General features: G+C 39.9%; 1 protein-coding gene across 5 annotated transcripts in view; it reads right to left on the reverse strand.

Annotated features, from left to right (window-relative positions):
- The window catches only part of LOC102306992 (dipeptidyl aminopeptidase-like protein 6), a 250136-nt gene that overhangs the window by 105997 nt on the left and 124814 nt on the right, over positions 1 to 19325 (reverse strand). Inside the window, exon 1 of one of the 5 annotated variants that reach the window (XM_005943674.3) lies at positions 12720 to 17287. The exons of the other annotated variants lie outside the window; for them this stretch is intronic. Within the exon in view, the coding sequence (XP_005943736.1) occupies positions 12720 to 12776 (57 nt within the window). The 5' untranslated portion in view covers positions 12777 to 17287. Of the gene's footprint in view, positions 1 to 12719; positions 17288 to 19325 lie in introns of those variants that run through there. 5 annotated transcript variants of the gene reach the window in all.

Raw genomic sequence — 19325 nt, forward strand, 5'->3', positions numbered from 1 at the left:
TATATATATATATATATTAATCAACTGGTTTAAACCAAACATAATCTGTAATACATAAGGGGATCAGGTGAAAGTGCACAGATCAGAGTGTAACACATTTTTAAGTCACTGTAACATCTTTAAAAAAATCCTAAAGAATAAAAAATACAAAAATCGAACCTAACCCAGGATATTTCTCAGTCACAGAGACCAAGAGAGCGGTTGGTGACCCAAATTGCAACCTGGTTCCCTGACCACACAGTAGGTTTCTGGTTGCCAGGTGAAATGTATTGCAAAGAGGGAGGAGCTCCGCAAACCTTAATGACTGCTTTAGTCACTAGCACACTGCCACAGTTCCCTGTAATTTGTTTCTGTCTCTGCAGACACTTAGAGCTGCTGTGTAACTGGAAAAGGTGTGGCACAAACTGTACATGGAGAATGACAACTTTGACAGTAAATGTTGTAAAAGATCGCTGCAGAAAACACATTTCAAAAGTTCCAACTTGTACTATGAAGTGCGCATAGTACAAGTCGGAACTATTCAAATGTTTGAAGATAATTTGGCATCTTCCATGGAAGACCATGTGTTAATAGACCTCTCTCCCTTGTTATTGATCTCTGGCTCTCTTCCACAGCATGTCTTTTGTCCTATTTTCCTTCTCCTTTCACCCCAACAACAGTTTTTCTTCCTGTTAAAAGGGAGTTTTTCCCTTCCCACTGTTGCCAAAGTGCTTGCTCGTAGGGGGTCATATGATTGGATTTTTCTCTCTATGTATTATTGTAGCATCTACCTTACAAATATAAAGCACCTTGAGGTGACTGCTATTGTGATTTGATGCTGTATGAATAAAATTGAACTGAACTGAACTTAAGCCTCCCACATAAGCCTTCAGCAACAACTTGCAACTTGTTGGGGAATAAACACAATTGCAATATTGACCAGGGCTTTAAGTTGCTCTTAAGGTTGAAGTGAAGACAAACCTCTAATGCCATGTCCAATGTCCAGTGGAGGGAAGGTTCCCTTTTTATACAAAATATATAGTTTGAAATTACCCCACTTCTGACTCCATTTATTGGATGTTTCTGAACAATTTTATGGTCCCAGTCACTAGCTGTAAGTGTTCTTTGAAACACCATACTTATCTATAAATGCAACCATAATTTACGAGACAAGATAAAGGTAAGATCATAAGCAGGCTTTAAGGTGTGGCTACCCCTATGATTGACAGGTCTCCTTATGATTACTTTGGTCACTAACATTTTGCCACAGTAGCCCATAGCTTACATGGAAGACAGCAACTTGTCCACAAACACAAACACTCTAACTAATTGTCAAGTGCAGTGAAGCTGTGAAAGCTTTATTTAGACACATCCCACATTCTGAACCTCAGCTGATGCAACTTACTATTCAAAGTCTCTGGGCCTGTGTGACTCAGGCACTAAGGGGAAAAGACTCCACACAAGTTTTGAAATCTACTAACTAGTAATCTTTTTCAATTTTGGTTTGCTGTGTTTGAAGTTGACTCCCTTGTGTTTTATGTACATTGTTTGCCTGCTAATGTTTGATGTTCTTTTTCCAATTTAAGTTGTTAAAGATAACCCTCTGTTTCAAAACTTTCACATCATAATTATCTACTGAAGGCGATAACAAGTAAAAGGTATTACATTTGGCACCCTAAAGTCTGAAAGGCCAGAAAACTTCAAAAAGAAAGTGTTCTCTACTCATAGTGCAATCTGATAAGTATAACAAGAACTGTTAATTTTGATATCTTACTGTCCTGAAGCAAATTCAAGGGTCAGTGACAGCTGATATAAAATTGGTGATAAAAACTCACTGGGGAGCTTTCTAAGCTTCATACAGACCCAGAGAATACCCAGGAGTGTAGTTTTTTTTCTCCTCTAAAAAGATAACAAATGACTGAGTGTGGGAGAACCTGTATTTCACTGATATAAGCAGGGATAGATGTTAGAATTCAGAGGCAATTGACAGCACCCTGAGGATCACTGAAATGAGATAATAAACTCCACAGTGAAAACCCTGTGTGGAACTATGTGGACTTCTAATCTCGAAAATGGTAAAGACGGAAGATTCAATCAGATTGTGTAAGTGCCACAAAGTATTTTAGTATCTCTTCTTGGCCATATAAAGCAGATGAACGATAAATCGTGCCAGGTGCGAATAAGTAGGTAGGCCACTAAAACATTTCAGTAACAAACAAGCAAAGTGTAGCAACAAAAAAATTCTCATCTGCATACACGTTCCACCAAACTATAAGCTGAATTCACAGGGATTGAAAAGCCTATGAAAACACTGACTTTCTGTGGTAATTAGCACCCTGCGTGCAATGCCAATTCAAGCCAAGTGCCGCTGTAGCACATTTTCATATCAGGAGAACAATAGCCAAATCAAAAGCGCCAATCACGCGTCCTGTCGTGTTTGATGTTCGAACAAAGTTGGGTGCTCATTTGCAGTAACACTGAAATCAGGGCTGCATGCTCATTTGCCAGAATGAGATGCACATTAGCCGAGCGTTTGTTTAACTAGCGACGAAAACTAAATCAAAGGAATAGCATGAAACAAGACAGCAATGCAATTAATGACCAATATTCATTTGCCCTACTCACTTTGTCTGTTTATATCTCTCTGTGTGTGTTTTCTTTGTGCAAAGCTGCATATTGAGCAACCGAATCTCCATAGAAACCAGGCTGCTGCTGGGCATTTGGAGCGTGCCCAGAAAATGTCATGATGAAAGTCAGCAATTCAGCAATGGGCACTAAACGCCACTGAGGAGACATGTAATGGCTGCCAATATTTTGAGCATGGGAAAACAGCAGGGGGTTGACACTGTCGCCTCTGACCACCTCCCTTCTACTCAGACTTATGTTTTTATAGCTGGCAGAAGCAAGACTGGGATGCATGCCAACCGATAGACAGTCCAGGATGGAGCTGACAACAGGACCGTCAGACAGATGACACAGGCGCATGCTTCTCAAGTAGAGAAAGATGATATTGTATCGGGCCGCCTACTTTCACGCTCCCACCGCTATAATGTGATGAGCTGTCACATTAAAATCCTCAAGTTGGTCAATTTGGAGCGCTGTGAGTATTCCCCTACGGCAAGAATTATTGCACTCATAACAATAACGCTAAAGGTTTGAGACGATAAATGTCAGCAGGAACACTGGTTGGAAGGCTGGCCCGGGCTTTGAAAAGAAAGCCCATTCTTAAAAGGTCTGTGACTGGCTGAGCACCCAGATGCCAAATTATGGGTCTTCAGGCCCCTGCAGGCTACTGAGTGGGCTCTGTGTGCTGCCTCATCAGGCAATTTGCAGGGAAGTGGGGAGAAATTTGTTATTCATTAGTGTCTAAGTGAGGATTTTTTTTAACAAACTATACCATGACATTAAGTGTAAACTCAGAAACTAGAGCCTAAATAAGACAAGCCTTCCGACTTGATAAGCTCACCTCATCTCTGTGTACCATTTTGAGGTGTCACACACACACAACAGTGGCATAAACAACCCCTGGCAGCATGTCCAATGAAGCTGGAGCACGAGCGTCTCCTAATTCGCATCTGAGCCTACAGGCAATTACCTGCTTATCATTCGTGACTAGCACTCTCTCTTCTGAATGTTTGTCACAGGCGTGGAGGTGGCGCCGAGATGACAGCGGGGACCCGAGGGGGGCCGACGGTGAACCTGGAAACGCTCAACGTTTCAATTAGAGGCTCGGCGGAACACGGTGGCTCCTGATCGCCTTCCTGCTCTGCAGCTCTAGGCCCCTAATTACAGCAGGTCGATAAGCCCAGGAAACACAGCTCCAATGGACTGAGGCAAGGCACAGATAAACACAAACGAAGACGAGAATACAAAGACATATCAACTTGCCCACTGAAACACACATGCTTTATATGGTACAGACACACAAGGCACGTGGAGATAAACTGCTGATTAATCTGACTTCATGGTGCATACAAAATGCACACACAATCACTGGCTGTACGTCCGTGCACATATTTTCTTTCATTTTGATCTAAATTATTCTGGTTTAAGCTTTTGGGTCGAGGTCTTTTCTCCAAATCTGATTTAATACTGTCGGGTTTTACATGCACGGATGAACAGCAAAAAAGCGATGAGTATTTCCTGCATTTACCTTCCTCGGTATCTATCTCGTTTCTACATATCATCATCAGCTCCCTAAAGGCGTGCACATATCGTGTTCAGCACAATAGCTGTTATTGTGTTACTCTAAAACCGATGGTGTTAAAAATAAACTTGCCATAGATGAACAGCTGCCTTTTTTTTTAAGTTGCTTCAACACAGCAGACATGTTCAGAAAGAGCACACAGCAGAGGAAAGCAAAAGCTTAAACAGTGAAAGTGGTAGAATTTTTCTTATGAGCAGAAGGTTTATTTCACTGCTCTGACAACCAATGAAATTTCCTCTAGTTTGACATGGTTTAGGTATGTCACCAGAACTGATACTTTATATACCTTTCAATGTGAAAATTATAAAAATGTGATATTATTTAGGTGTTTTTTGTCATACTGTAGGTACTGTAGGCAGTGGATGTACTATGGATGCAATTTTTCCAGACATACAGCACACCTCTACCAGGTCTAGTCTACCCTAGTGCATGCTGAAGAAGAAGTACTGCCACAAGCACAGAAAAAACTGAATCTGGAAGACAACTAAATGTTGTAATAGCTCTGCCACAAGGCATTCGCGAAAGTCGCAAATTTCAGTATGCAAACTAGGTTCTCGTACTTCCTTTTTTATATAGAACGCCTAAAACACTAGCATGTAGATCTATTTAAAGAATGCAAGCTGAGTGAGTTTAAGCTCAGCATCCCAAGTATTTGCCTTCTTATGGAACCATTTTGTTTTTGACAGCAGGCAATGACACTGTAAAACTAAACCACTGCTCAAAGTTTGCAATAGCTAACATTATATAAATCCTTAAACTAACACAATACCTCATAGTAATGTTAGTAGACTAATCAGCAACCATCTTAACATTTCATTATTCTGTGTTCTGTTGACGTATTGTTAAGATTTTAAATAAAAAGTAGAGCGGGACTGATATATTGGATGGTAAATTCTTGCAGCTACATCAGGATTGGCATTCGTAGTGGCTGATAAAGCAAATTAAAAAAAATAAAGAAGCGATGGGAGAAACACTCTTCAATTATGTTATGAACGTTGACGTTGCCCCTACAAAGATCATCAGCTGATCCAAGCAAAATCAGAGTAATCTAAGACATGTCATAACAATAAAATAGGATTTTTTTTTTTAACTGTGCTTTCATGCTATCTTAGTAAAGATTAAAAAATAACTACACATACAAAATTTTAGGGAAATCTGTTTATATTCCATGTGTCTGAAAGAAAATAAATAATGGCTAACATCAGATTTTTAAGTCGCCAAACTTCAGTGTGAGTAATGGTCTTAAAAATGTGACACTAGTCTTCTGCCACCAAAGCAGTGATTTACAACTCCTTTTGAATTAACAAGTTCAAGTTTACGTACATCATATAATCATTTTGCTTTGGTATCAAGAATTGTGAAATTCTACTTGTATTGGGTCCCACAACTACATTTTTTATTTTTTTCCTTTTCCCCCCCGCTGATTAAGGTGTTTTACATTTCTCATTTTTATTCCCATTGGGCTTTTAAAAATGACTAACCAGAAGATTAGGCTCCATGTAGGCCATTAAATCTGAAAAGTTCTAATTCAAAACGCGATTGCAGTTCATTTATAAAACATACATTAGATTAGATATAATAATATTCTAAATACCTTTACCTTATTTATATCAATTTGAAAGAGGGCGAGGAGAAAAAGGCATGACTTAGACTTCTGGGCCAGTTGGTTCATTTATGGAAATATGACCACTCAGGTTCATAAAGGAAAAAGCGGAACATTGTTTAATAGCATCTCGATGCATATTCTGTGCTGACTCGCATAGCTTAGAGACACAATTAGAATGCAACAAAGGAGCAAAATTTTTTTTTTCCCCAACACCTGACAGAAAGAATTGCTGAACTTTTCCTAAATGAGGCAGTTTTACACACTATTTGGAAACTCCTCCTGAGGTGTTTTCATAAAGCCACACACACACGCGATGTCTACACTGACTGTTAGTGAGATGGAGGATTGTCATGACATTTAGTTTGACCGTTGCTCCAAACACTGAATATTTATTGCTGTATTAAAGCCCCCCTCCCATCCCCCACTCCCATGCTTTATAAGCCATTTCGGCAAAGAACATTTAAATCATGACAACAATCATGATGAATTGCCATGCTAGCTGCCTGGCAATCTCGCCTCTAATCTCCACTTCAGACCCCAACATTACGGCTCAATTGGTCATAATTGCCCTTTAGATGAACTATGGCACAAACATTAGGGACATCCAATTCTCCTCTAAATCTATCTTCCATTCCCTCTTATCAGTCAAGGGCAGTCAGTAAACAGGAGGAACTGGCCTATCATCTATTAGCATTCCAAAACTGAATAATCTTGTCACTCTTACTTTTCCCGAATCTATTTCAGCTATTCTGCTTATCTCTCTTATTAAAAAGTGGCTACCCTAAAAAGATTCAACAAAGTGAGAAGAAAGAAAAAAGGGGAAAAAGTGTATGTGATAAAACTGACTGCTCTGACAGCATGTTTGCTAGTTGGTTTATCACAACAGGAGAAATCTATGTGAAAGTGAGCAAAGTTCCACGCCAAGTTTGCAGTTGTGTGGTTTTAAAAGAAGTTTGTGCATTTCCCAAATGAAATGTACTCTAGTATGCTAGTTGGAAGCAAAGTCACTCAAAGCTGGAAAGTCCATCATACAGAAAATGTAGACTGAGGACTTCAGAAGAACCTCATAAATATCTGTTTAAATAGCCTGCCAGAAGGTGGATAAAAGTTTTCCTATACAGAACTTCTCACTGTATCACACTGAGGAAGCAAGGTGGTGGTCAGATCTTTTCCCTGAAGCTTGGTAACTCCATCTGTCCAACTACTGAGGCACCACACACCGAAGTGCTCCAAAGCCAGCTGGGACTAAGCTCTCCAGCATGTGCTGGGTCTGCCCTGAGGCCTCTTCCTGATATGACATGCACAAATACCTCACCTAGGAGATGCCCAGAAGGCATCCTAGTTAGATGCCTGAACCAACTCAACCAGCCCCTTTCAACGTGGAGGGGCGCATCTCTTCTGAGCCCCTTCTGAATGACCAAGCTCCTCTATTACCCCTCGAAAGAAGATCATTTCCAATGTTTATATCCACAGCCTCAATCTTTTTGTCACTACCCAGAGCTCCTGGCCCATAGTTGAGGGTATGAGTTACATGGAAATAGACATTAAACTGAAAACAACCTGTCTGTCAGTCTCACAGTCTGCTCTCCAACATACATGGGATGAGCCTCGTAACTACTTTCAGAAAATAACCCAAGACTGTAGCTAACATATCACCAGTTAGTCACATAGTTCCACTGATCATCTCTTCTATTTTCTCTGTAGCAAGCCGATTAGCTCAGCCACTTGTGGGAAAACACATTCTCTGTGGTTGCCTCTGTGTTGTAATTAGATGACAAAGACATATCAGCAGGATTAGGTGACTCCCATGGCAGAGAAACAGAAGGATGCCACAGAAATAATCTAGAGGTCTGTTCAATTTCCTATTAATCCCAGTGTACAGGCGTTGGCTGCAAATCAGCTGGGGCATAGCAGCTTCATATCTTGCCAGGGGGTACTTGTGAGATAGTCTTCAAATAACTAGAATAAATGGGGCCTAATGGCTAAAATAGCTGTTTACACATGGTTTAAGCAAAAAAAACCAAAAAAAACAAAAAAACAAAACTGTCCACACTATCCTTTTAGTTTTCACAAACACAGTATTGATAATGCATCTGAGCTGAAATAAAAACAATGCTTCTGACAGGGAACATGACTTTACCCAAAAAACATGCATTCTGCTAATGCATGTTGACTGTCTGGTTAAGGATTTACAACAGGATACGCTCCCTTGATGATTTACTAGACATTAGCAGCTGTTGCAAAGGTTGAAAGTCACTGATGTGATGTGGCTGCTTCTAGAAATTCTTTACTTTTTTGCCTAAAAAAGCATGGCAGATCCCTTAACTTGTTGCCCATACTACTTACTGAAAGTCGTTAAAAAATGTAATTAAAAGTAAGTAAATTGCATTTATTATCTCAGTGCCTTCTATCAAAAATGTGATGAAAATTGCAACCTTACGAAACCCCCATATGAATCGAGAAGCCAGAAATAGCAGCGTAAATACATGAGAAATGTAATAAAAGCTTTTGAAAATGTGAATAAGCCATAAAGTGTTGTGCTTGCATTGCTTTAGCTAGTGATCACTGTAGGGCTGTCAGTGATGGTAAAAGTGTGTTTAAAAATCTTCCAGCTAAAGAGTGAGCTGCAACACATCAGAATGATGGAGTTTATTGTTAGCACACGATCCACTCATCATTCAAGTGATGATGCACGTGATAGTCTTTTTTTCCCAAAATCCTGCTAAATAAAAACTTGGGCGAATGAATTAACTGTGGCCCAAAAATCAAGGTATAATGGATTTGGAGAATGGTTACACCGGTAACATTGAGTCTGTTTTTTTTGAAAGACATACTATTGAGATTTAGCTCAGTCTCATAACCACCTGGAAACTTTTTAAAAGTATTTTCATCTCCATAATAGAAGCTTGCATAAAATTTGACTGAAAAACAAAAACAAAACAGAGCTAATAAGCTACATTAGCATTCTCCATCCAATCCCCCACACTGAGCCTCACTGCAAGCTCCCAAGCAAGCTAATCCACTGATAACCGCATTGAAATTAATTTATTTTGCCGTGTAATCGTGCTGTTTTAAACACGTGTCAGGTCTACACTCACTGTAAGCTAATCTGGCACATTTTAGTCACGCTGACAAATGAATACTTAACCTGTGACAGTTGTTAGAAAGTAGAAAAATCGACATAATACACATTACATTCACAATGAAATCACATTCTGCAGGAAAGTTCATGCAAAAGCACAAATGCCAATACAGGTGCAGTGCAGATGATGCCACTCTAGCACCACTTTGTCTTGTGTGCAAGTTGCTACTTTAATCAACATCTGTTTGAGCACTTGTCATGCGTGCTCTTCATCGGCAGGCTACCGAGGCACCACACCAAGGTGAATGAAACAAAACACGGGCTGATTAAAGCCACGCTTATCTTTGCAATACAACAGGAAGTATGCTAAAATGAAATATCACCCATTTCACAATTTTTGAACCTTTCACCATCGTAAAAAGAGCGTGTTCCCTTCTGACTTCTTCACATCAATATTTCGGTTTGACTTTCAAGTGAGCATCTTCAGGTTTTATGTTTGAATTTATCAGCTCGTGGCAGACAGGCTCCATTTCAAGTGAACAACAGCTTATCAATATTTGAGAACAGCACCCCTTCAGAAACCTCACTTAAGATCGACATGACGCTGAATACTATCATGATACTAAGTAAGCAGCCTCTCTTAGAAAAAAGACATGCTATCGGAAGGCCAGTCCTTTGTATAACTAATTCAGAACACCAAATTCTTGCTGTGAGAGAGAGAGTGAGTAAGTAAGATCATAGCCCTTGCATCCTACCCATGCTATGGCTTGATTCTTTCTTTGGCCCTTAGATGTCTATCCTCTTCAACACCCACAGCCTGCTCCACTCAGCTGTTGCTCAAGCTGCCGCAATGGCATGATCTGAGTTTTTGGCATTGAATCCCCTACCCCCCACCACCAAAAAAAAAAAAAAAAAAAAAAACCCTTACTGTTCTGCTAGTACGAGACTACACAAATTCAGGTCTAAGAGGGAAGGCTTTGCTTATCAGCTGGTCTCTCACCACATCTAAGTCTCTCTCTTTAGACTGTGTTACCTACTATGGTTTCCAAAGAGTGTGGGGGAAAAAAAGGCCTGATTATTAGGATGAAGGGTGGAAGTAAATCTGCAGAAGTCTCACCCATTAAAAGCTGGGTGCTGTGATCTCTGCTTTAAAGCCGCACTGAGCTTCAAATGGCTGCGAGAAAAATGACTGAAATCTGTATAATGCAACCGTTCACAGCGCAGGCGTGTTTACCAAGCCAGCAGGGTTTGTTCTTCCCTTTAAACACAACTATCTTGCCCCTGTTGTCCATATCATGCAGCAGATTTTAATTTCAACAACTGCCGTGCGTCAAACCTGCAGGTTCCCCAATCACAGCACTCTGGTTCATTACCTAGACAGCGATGAAACACCAAAGGTATGTGTATTTTGACAACAGCTTTCAATTAATCCAGTGTCTCATCTCTGCAAATGCATTGCCTCCCCTGCCTCATCTCGACCTCTTACACCTTCAGAACCTCTACCTTGTTTCAGTAATGAGGGTTAGCGATGTGACTCTGTGCTGCTGCAGCTAGGTGATTACTGAAGAGCTGCTGCTGTTATCTCTAGTGAGCTGCCCTCTATCTCCATCCTCTGTCCCTGGACCACAAGCCCTGCTAGCAGACCATCAATCAGCGGATCACTGCAGGAGCACATGTAATCACAGTGGCTGTGTCTCCTGATGTAAAGTGTTTCCAAAAACACACGTCTTTGTTAGACTGGAGGTTTAAAAAATAATATGCTTGAGGCCATTGTTTGATTACCCTATTCAAGTCTCAGGAAAGTCCACGGAAAGTCCCAAACTGCCATCTGCTGATGTTTGAGAATGACCAGGTCTTTTTGGTAATTATCACAAAGATCACTGGGACTAGAATGCCCCCCCCCCCAGGTCTCAGCTGATCTTGTGAGCAGAAGGACCATCTATCTGAAAGAGCCAGCTGATAAGTAAAAAACACTTTTGATTTGGGGGGGAAAAAAACAAACAAAAAAATAAAACTTGATTATTTGATAAGCCAGAAGATGTATCAACTGAATCATTTATTAAGCAAAAACATCCATTCCAAGTTTTTGAATGATGAGCTGTTTCTCAGCTCTTTGTTGTACTGCTGAAAATGAAACGGCTTTGTATTCAGCGTTGTTGTTCAGACCAAACTAATATTCTGAGGTTGTCACCTTGGGAGCTTGAAACTTGTGAGACGGGGCTTTTGCCATTTTCTGGAAACTCAACTCATTGATTTGTTGGGGAGGAAAAATAATTATGAAAATAAGTGTTGCAGCTCTATTTCATCCTTTCAAAATACACATCTAATTAGAGCCTGAGGGGATGTCTTTACATTTCTTCTTTGTCTTGCCAACACTCCTGAACAACCTAACATATCTAAATTGCCATGCCACAAGACAGGAGAAAAGAAAAACCCTCACGGTTTCTCCAGAAGCATTTTCCATTGATTTGCACAGTTAATTTCAGGACAGTCTAATCTACTCCTTGGTGATGTTGATGTTTGTGCCTGCACAGTCTGTAATGCACGTGCACAGTGCGCAGGGTGCTACTTGGGGACCTTTGACTGCCTCCAAGGGTATGAGCGACAGTCTGCTGCTTAATCACAGCATGGGGGAGATTGTCTGCTTGGCAGGATAAAACCAAGTGTCCTTCTCACCTTTTCTGTCATTATTAGACAGGTGCGGCACACAGGTGGAGGACAACAGTGACAGATGCCATCTAATGTTAAAGTTTAAGTTGACAGACTGGCTGGAGGGGATGAGATGTGATATATAGGGATTCACCTAAAACAGTCTTGAATGTGGCTGTATGCAGTATAATGAACACAGAACAACAGGATTAGAGGATCTGGATGTCCAGATATCCAAACTAACATCTGTCAGAGCATATTTGTAATGGCACCACGGAATTTATGAGTTTCTTAATTTTATTTTGCTACAATTCCAAAAACTTTCAAAAATATTAAACGTTTGTAGGTAAGAAGCAATTCATTTGCATCATTATTCAAATTCAAGGGCTCTGTGCTGTAGGTGGAGGCACATTATTTGTTAACCTTGACATTAACATGGCACGATAAAAAGGGCTCTTTGTTATCACAACACGAAACATTCGTGCTTAAAATGATTTTCCCTGAAGTGTCCGCCGGCTGTGGTACCTCAGTGGAGGCGGGTCAGCAGATGCTCCATCATTACTGAGTGATGGAGGTAGCGAATAAAAACAGAACAGAGCCACCCTGCACCACCACATCAAAAAAAATGCAACAGTGTTCTCAGCCTGCAGACTGAAGAGAGCACAAAAAACGAGCACGTCTGGGGAAAAAAAAGATCAGAAGATGAGTAAAGATGACGTGATGATTTAAAAGTGATATAATCATTAGTCGCACTTTTGCAGGCCTTCCAACGCGATTCAAGTTGGGTTAATTGGGCTCATTTGCGTGCTCTGCTGCTGCAAGGTGAAGCGCACTGGACGCAATGGACAACACAAGCTGCTCCTTGTCTCCCGTGCGTAAAGTCACACAATAATTACCGCGGAATAATAAAGACTATTACAACGGAGGCTGTAAAATAAATCTACCGGCGGTGATGATCTGACAGCACCGGCTAGCCTTTCACTTCCACGAATGACTCTCTGTCCAACCGCTTTAAACGAGCTCAGAGTACCAAATTATACACGTTTCTGCCCTCCGCACACCATTCCAGTCTGTGAAAAAAGTCGCTGCAGCGTGTCATGCAAATAAACCCCGTGTTGGCCAAGCAAAGCGGAGGGGCAGCACAGGTTAACGGTGTAATTAATATGCGAGGAGGTGACAGGAAAGCTCATCCGTACCTGATCTTGCTGTTGAGTCGCTTTCGACGGTGCATTGCCTTCCTTTGCTGTGGTCATGATTCCCTAAAGCTGGGAGAAACTGTTGTTTCCCCGGCAGGAGCAAGGGAAAAATGCAAATACTGAAAGACACACACAGAGAGACGCACACACACACCGGTGCAGAACCAGTAAGTCAAAAAAAGAAGAAAACGGAAAACGGTCTTTTTCCGGCGCCCACAAGGTTCGTGTGCAGTGACCAAGGTGTGAGATAACAAGTGGTATAAGGACGCGCTGCTCGGGAAGGGAAACGGCAAAGAAAAAAAAAAGGTTTTCAGTGGAAGCCAAAGAGGAGAGGAGGAGGAGGAGATAGCAGAGAGAGAGAGAGAGAGGGAGAGAGAGAGTCACGCATCTCTTCTTTAAACGCTCCGTGCGGGACTCTGCGTGCGCGCAAAACGCTTGACTTGCAAGTGATGCAGACTGAGTGGATTGCAATTAAAGATGCACGTTGAAATCACGCGGCTCAAACTTTAATTCAGAACTCGCGAGGAATACAAGTTCGTAAAATATTCGTTTAGATTCACGAGGACAGTAAAACGCTCCTATTTTAAACACGAACAGTCATTATCATAAAGTCTCATCGCCTTATTTATATTCCTTTATTGCAAAAATAAAGCCAGCTCGCCATCTCATTAAGTCCATTCCCACATTCGTTTATTTTTCAGAGGCAGTGCTGCGGTAAAGCTGCCGGGTAAACTTTGCGATGGGAAATTAGTCTTTGATTTTCTTCAGTATGCCTGCAGCATTTTCATACAACAATTTTTGCACTGCATAAGTTTCTTGTTGTAATTATGAAAAAAAGGAAATTCAATGCCTTGCTGCACTGATGCATTAGTAATGGCACTGAAACACTAAGTAGCCTGGATGTAATGTAACAGTATTAAATGTTATTCGGGAGCAGCAGCAGTAATAAAATAATCACATTCAGTAGTGAGAATGTTTGAAATTATGCTCAAGACATGAGTGGCTGTAAAAAGTTATGACCCAGAGGATGGAGAAGCCTGCAATAAAGTGGGACTTGTTAGTGCTTGGGCAAAAACTGCATTTAAAACAGTTCTGCCAGTCTGAGAGTTAAACTGAATCTTTAAGACTGAAGCAGGAGCAGGAAAAAAAAGTTTACACTGCAGTAAAACAGAAAGGAACCAATTTTGCTGTCTGCATTTCATGATAAGAACTAAGAATTTTTTCATGGGCTTGTTCAGTTAATTACATCTCAAAGAAATCATGTACAATCTCTATTAAACACCGTCAGGAAATGACTTACTTTGATTTGCTCCTAGATGTACTTAATGTTAATTAATACCTTAGTCTCCAGTTTGACTCTTTATATTGCAGGTTTGCAACCAAGTGTGCTGCACTGTTAATTAAAATCAGGTGGCAACTGGGTGAAGTCAATTACCTTTGAAATCCCAAATGAAAATCTGCAGTGTTGCTTTTTGTGACCAGCAGAGCACAAGACACTGAAAAAAGCCCCGTTGTTCTAAAAGAGATAGCCTCAAAATAAAAAAGAAAGAAAGAAAACCTTTAAAATATCCCTGCATGTGATATCATTGCAATGTTTTTCTGCAAAATTGCTGTTTTCTATTTTCAGTCATGCTGACTTATGTTATCTTTACATTGACAAATAACAACTTGAGCATTCCCCAAAGAAATGGGTTTCTCTCTGTGAACCGATCTAAAAGAGAGGGAATAATATAGGAAGTATTTCACCTGGTGTTGAATTCATAATTCGATTCAATCACAAAAAAATGTGAGGTCTATATGTCAATGGTAGGTTTGTTTCGAGAGTTGATGAAATATTTTATCCTCTTGGAACACGTTATTTACTACCTGGTGGAGTAACCATTGGTAGCAAGAACAGCTGTTAGACATTTCTTGCTCTTTGCAAAGTGTCCAAAGCTACCGGCGTGATTAACATTCTGAGGTCTAAGTCTTCACTGGTGAAAACCCTAACTCTAACCCAATCTGAATATGCATTTTTGGTTTGTGAACACAATTTCCCCCCAAAAGTCAGTTTGGACTTGCTCTAAAATATAGGGCTAGGCTTACCACCTGTGATGGGTTAGTCCTCGGATAGTTCAGAGACTGGTTAAGCAACTCTATGTCCTTAATGTGCTTCATATTGAGGAGTCGTTTCTCTACAAAAATAGCAAATGGACAGATGCTAAACAGCTCAATTTTGGTCTCATCAAAAACATCACAGTCCTCAATATAAATCTATGATCAACAAGGTGCTTGAAACATTCATCAGAGATTTTGGTCCATACTGTCTGTGTGTGTGTGTACAATGAACTCACTGCCATGTTCAAGAAACCAGTTTAGAGATGATTTGAGCTTTGCGATATGGGACGTCATCCAACATCAGAAGATGGCTACATGACGAGCAACAATACGCAGGAAGGCAGGTGTCATGTTTAAATAATGGTCATGAGCCAAAAAATAAATATTCCCCACACCTTTACACCAGCACCAGCCTGACCCATTGATAGAAGGCAGGATGTTCTTTATGACAAATTTACAACCTACCATCCAAATGTAGCAGCTAAAATGAAGACTCGTGATACCAGGTAATCTTTTTCCAATCTTCTATTGTCCAATTTTTTTGTAAACCTGCACAAAATGTCTCAGCTTCCTGTTCTTAAATGACAAGAGTGATAATCAGTGTGTTCTTCTACTGCTATAACCCATTTGCTCCAAGGTTTCTTGTGTTCAGAGATGCCTTTCTGCATACTTTGGTTGCAATGAATTTCTGCTCAAAACAGTCTGGTCATTTTCCGATGACCTCTGGCATCAATAAGGCACTTTTACCGAGAGATCTCTGTAAACCCTAGAGATGGTTTTGTGAGAAAATCCCAGTAGATCCGCAGTTTCTGAAGGGTGATGTGAGGGTGATGTTTCCCACTCTGTTGCATCACCTTTTCTTTAAAAAGCAATCTCAAAGTGTTTGTTAACAGAGAAGATCAATTGCTGTGCTTTGCAAAGCCAACAAGCTATTCTTGCTTCATATAGGATTTTAGCTGCTCAACAGTTTGGTGCCTCTTTTGTCATATCTTTTGTGTCACAATAAGTCAAACACCCAGAGCAATGGATCTGTTTTTTTTTTTCAGCGCTGCCCGAGAGCATGAAGATTTAATATTCGTTTTAAGCCAGGTCCCTTGGATCCCTTTTTTAGATTCTCAGAATCTTTTAAATAATCCTCATACTGCATGATAAAATCCACAAATTCTTTGCAATCTTATACTGAGAAACATTATTCTAAAACTATTGCACTATTAGCCCATGCAGACTTCTGAATTTTAATTTAATATAATGTTTCAGAACAATTTTCTGAATTCTGTTTCATTAATATTTTACACAGGGTCATGTATTTCCAAATTCCCCCTGAGGACACATAAGTGTGCGTGTGTGAAATAGTCAGTGAATAACATTGCCAGTAAGTCATTTTGTGTATTTTTACAATGCATGTTTTCCAGCACTTCAGTTGAAATAATGACATCCTAGTCTTTTATTTTAAGTGTTAAGCACTTCCTGTGTCATGTAACACCACGTAGTGACATGAAGAAAACTGAATATACGTTACGCGAACATACAAAATCTGCCAGAAGTAGCATGCCATTTATATGCAATTCCACAACATCATTTAGGGTAAATAAAACTTGTTAAAAACTGAAGTAACTAAGTTAAAAACTACACTTCAGTCTGGATTAGAGTGGTAGACCAAACAAAAAACAGAAGAGGCCAACATTCTTCTGGCTGTGTACAGTAGGCCATGAAGAGAGATGTGCAGTGCTGAAAATTTGCACTACATTATGCACTCTCTCATAGCTGGCAGCATTTTTCAAAATTTTGAAACATTTCAAATTTGTTGGTTCTAATTTGTTGGCTACAAAAAATTAATGGTTGTGTGCAGAATTCTGACACATGAACAAGAATAAAAGCCACCCAGTGTTCACAGCTTCATCCACTTGTGGCTTCAAACCACATTAGAAGCCTTCCCCGGCAACTCAGCCTGTGCTTACCATCAACAGGATGATGTATGAAACTGAAACAACTTCTCAACAGCCAATCAATCAGCTCCAGACTAATGATGGCCACTTTTGGCCAAAGCCCCATTGGCCGATGACGGATGCGGTGTCGTTGTACCGCCGCGGCCAAGAACACAATCACTACCTCGCTGTGGCTGTGTTAAGGAGCGAGCGTACAAACCTCACGTCTCCGATGTTGACAAATGGACACCAGACGGCGGTGATGAATGCTCCTGGGGGGGTGGGTGGCTCTGTTTAAATACACATTCCTGAAAAGTTAGGAATTAACTGACTGGCAGTGCCAACCTGTCTAAACAAATGGAGCCATCCGCTCACTTCTGCCTCATCATTTCACTGCCAATGGAAAGCCAGCAGCCAACCTGATGAAGTGAAAGTGCTTTGCCTAATTAAAACCTCAGAGTAATACATACTTGCCACAACCTTTAAATACTATACATTGATGCATTATTTTCACCCTGATACTAACTTTGTAATATTAGAGAAAAAATGGCTACTGAATGATTATATAGATAATAATTGCTATTATTATAGAAGCTTTTCCAGTTTACCCTGCAAACTTCCAGTCCGTCATTCTGTAATTGTATGTGCATTTTTTCAGAACAGTCTGCAAGGGCATGAACAATCAATTGTAATTTCTTAAGAAAGCCTCCAAAAATTGTTGCACAAATTGAATTCAATATCAGCTTTCTTTTTTTCAGTTTAATTTCAGAAACAGAGACCAAGGCAAACTCTGTCCAAAGCAAACAGTTTTTATTTATCTTGTTCTGTTTTTCTTGAGGACTTTGGCTGTACAGCTTTTTAAAAATGGAGATATTTGGAGAATTAAAGCATTAAATCCCTGGTAACACCAGTGGGCATGAGAGGCATCGTGCACATTTCATGGAAATCTGCTTTGTTTCTGATTACGTCTTTTGTTGAAAGAAAATAGCTCAATGTGTGCTTAAGAAAAGGCTTGAAAGGCTGAAATAACATCCAAGCAGACACAGTTGAAAGAACGAGGCAAAGTCCCTATAGCCAAAAAATGACCACATACACCATTATTGCGAAGAAACATATGGGTCTATAATGATCCTTCCTCTGCCCTGTCCATGTCAGCAATATAACCCCATGGCGCACTAATGATTAGAGTGTTAGCTGGTTCAGCTCAGGAGGATAAAATGAGAGGTGAGAGAGGTCGTGTGTTACTTTTACTCTCACTTTAACCTTCTGAGTTCATGATCACTCTCCTATTAAATGATCGCATGACCTTATGAGTTCACAAGTGTGTTGCCAGCTTATATCTTCTCTCACATATTATTTGGCTGCTCAGAAAGAAACAGCATAGTATTTAAATGGTTTCAGCTAATATATATATTGAATTTCTCTCAATCTAGCATGAAGTTATGAAATGATACGACTTATTTTTTAAAATACTAATGTATTTAAATATAAACAAATACACTAATCATGACATTTTGCTAAATCTAATTCAATAGTTTTTAGTCTCTAAACCAAACAAGTAGTTTCTAAAATTAGACATCAAATAACTTTTAAAAAATAGTATAACTGAAGTGAAAAAGATAAGATAAGATAAGATAGAACTTTATTAATCCCTCGGGTGGGTTCCTCTGGGAAATTCGATTTCCAAAAAGCACAGCACCGACAGAAGTTTTACAGTTAACACACACACACACACACACACACACACACACACACACACATATATAAATACAGAGACAAATATAAATAAAATATATAAAGGGGATAAATAGGATAAATAGGAATAAAAAATAGAAATACAAGTGAATTGCACAAAAGTGCGCCACATTTACGGTGAAATGTTTCACTTCACCACAGCGCTGTCCATCCTCCAAATATGGACTTTCTTACACTTTGGGGGTGTAAAACACTCACTTTGTGGTAAATTGTGTGAAACACCAATAAATTGACAATTATGACTATGTGATGAACTGCCCTGAGACTGTGTTGTCCTGGTTCTACCCAGGACATGCCCAAAAAACATCAGAATAGGGGTCTGGTTAGGCTGTGATCATGTAGGACACATCATTATATAGGCAACTGGAACTTTTTCAATTACCCATACACATAATGGACTGGAACGATCCAGAAACAAGTAATAAATCTGTTAGTTTTGTTCATAATAAAGCTAATAAAGTGGCATCCCACAGTCAACAACCTTCCCTCCACTCATTCCTGTCACTCTTTCACGTGTGCACACATGGAAAAGCTAGTCATCATGATACTCAGACTACCCTCCACATCTAGCTAGCACTACAGAAGCACAGGAAGATGAACTGTGTTGCTTGAAATGGTTTTCAACATGAAACTTTGCCATCTGCCTTGCAAGGTTCTGGTACAGAATTTGGATTTTTGCAGTCAGCACATATATGAAAACTACACTAATATCAATGAGAGCATTCACATGGAAAGAGGTGGCAGTACATGAAGCGTGATGCTTAGGAAATGAATTTGAGAAACTGGAAGAAATTAAAAGTTTGTACAATTCATTTCATTTTAGAATTCC

Source organism: Haplochromis burtoni, unplaced genomic scaffold (genome assembly GCF_018398535.1).
Source record: "Haplochromis burtoni strain Fernald_Lab_line unplaced genomic scaffold, NCSU_Asbu1 Contig_101, whole genome shotgun sequence".
NCBI lineage: Eukaryota > Metazoa > Chordata > Actinopteri > Cichliformes > Cichlidae > Haplochromis > Haplochromis burtoni.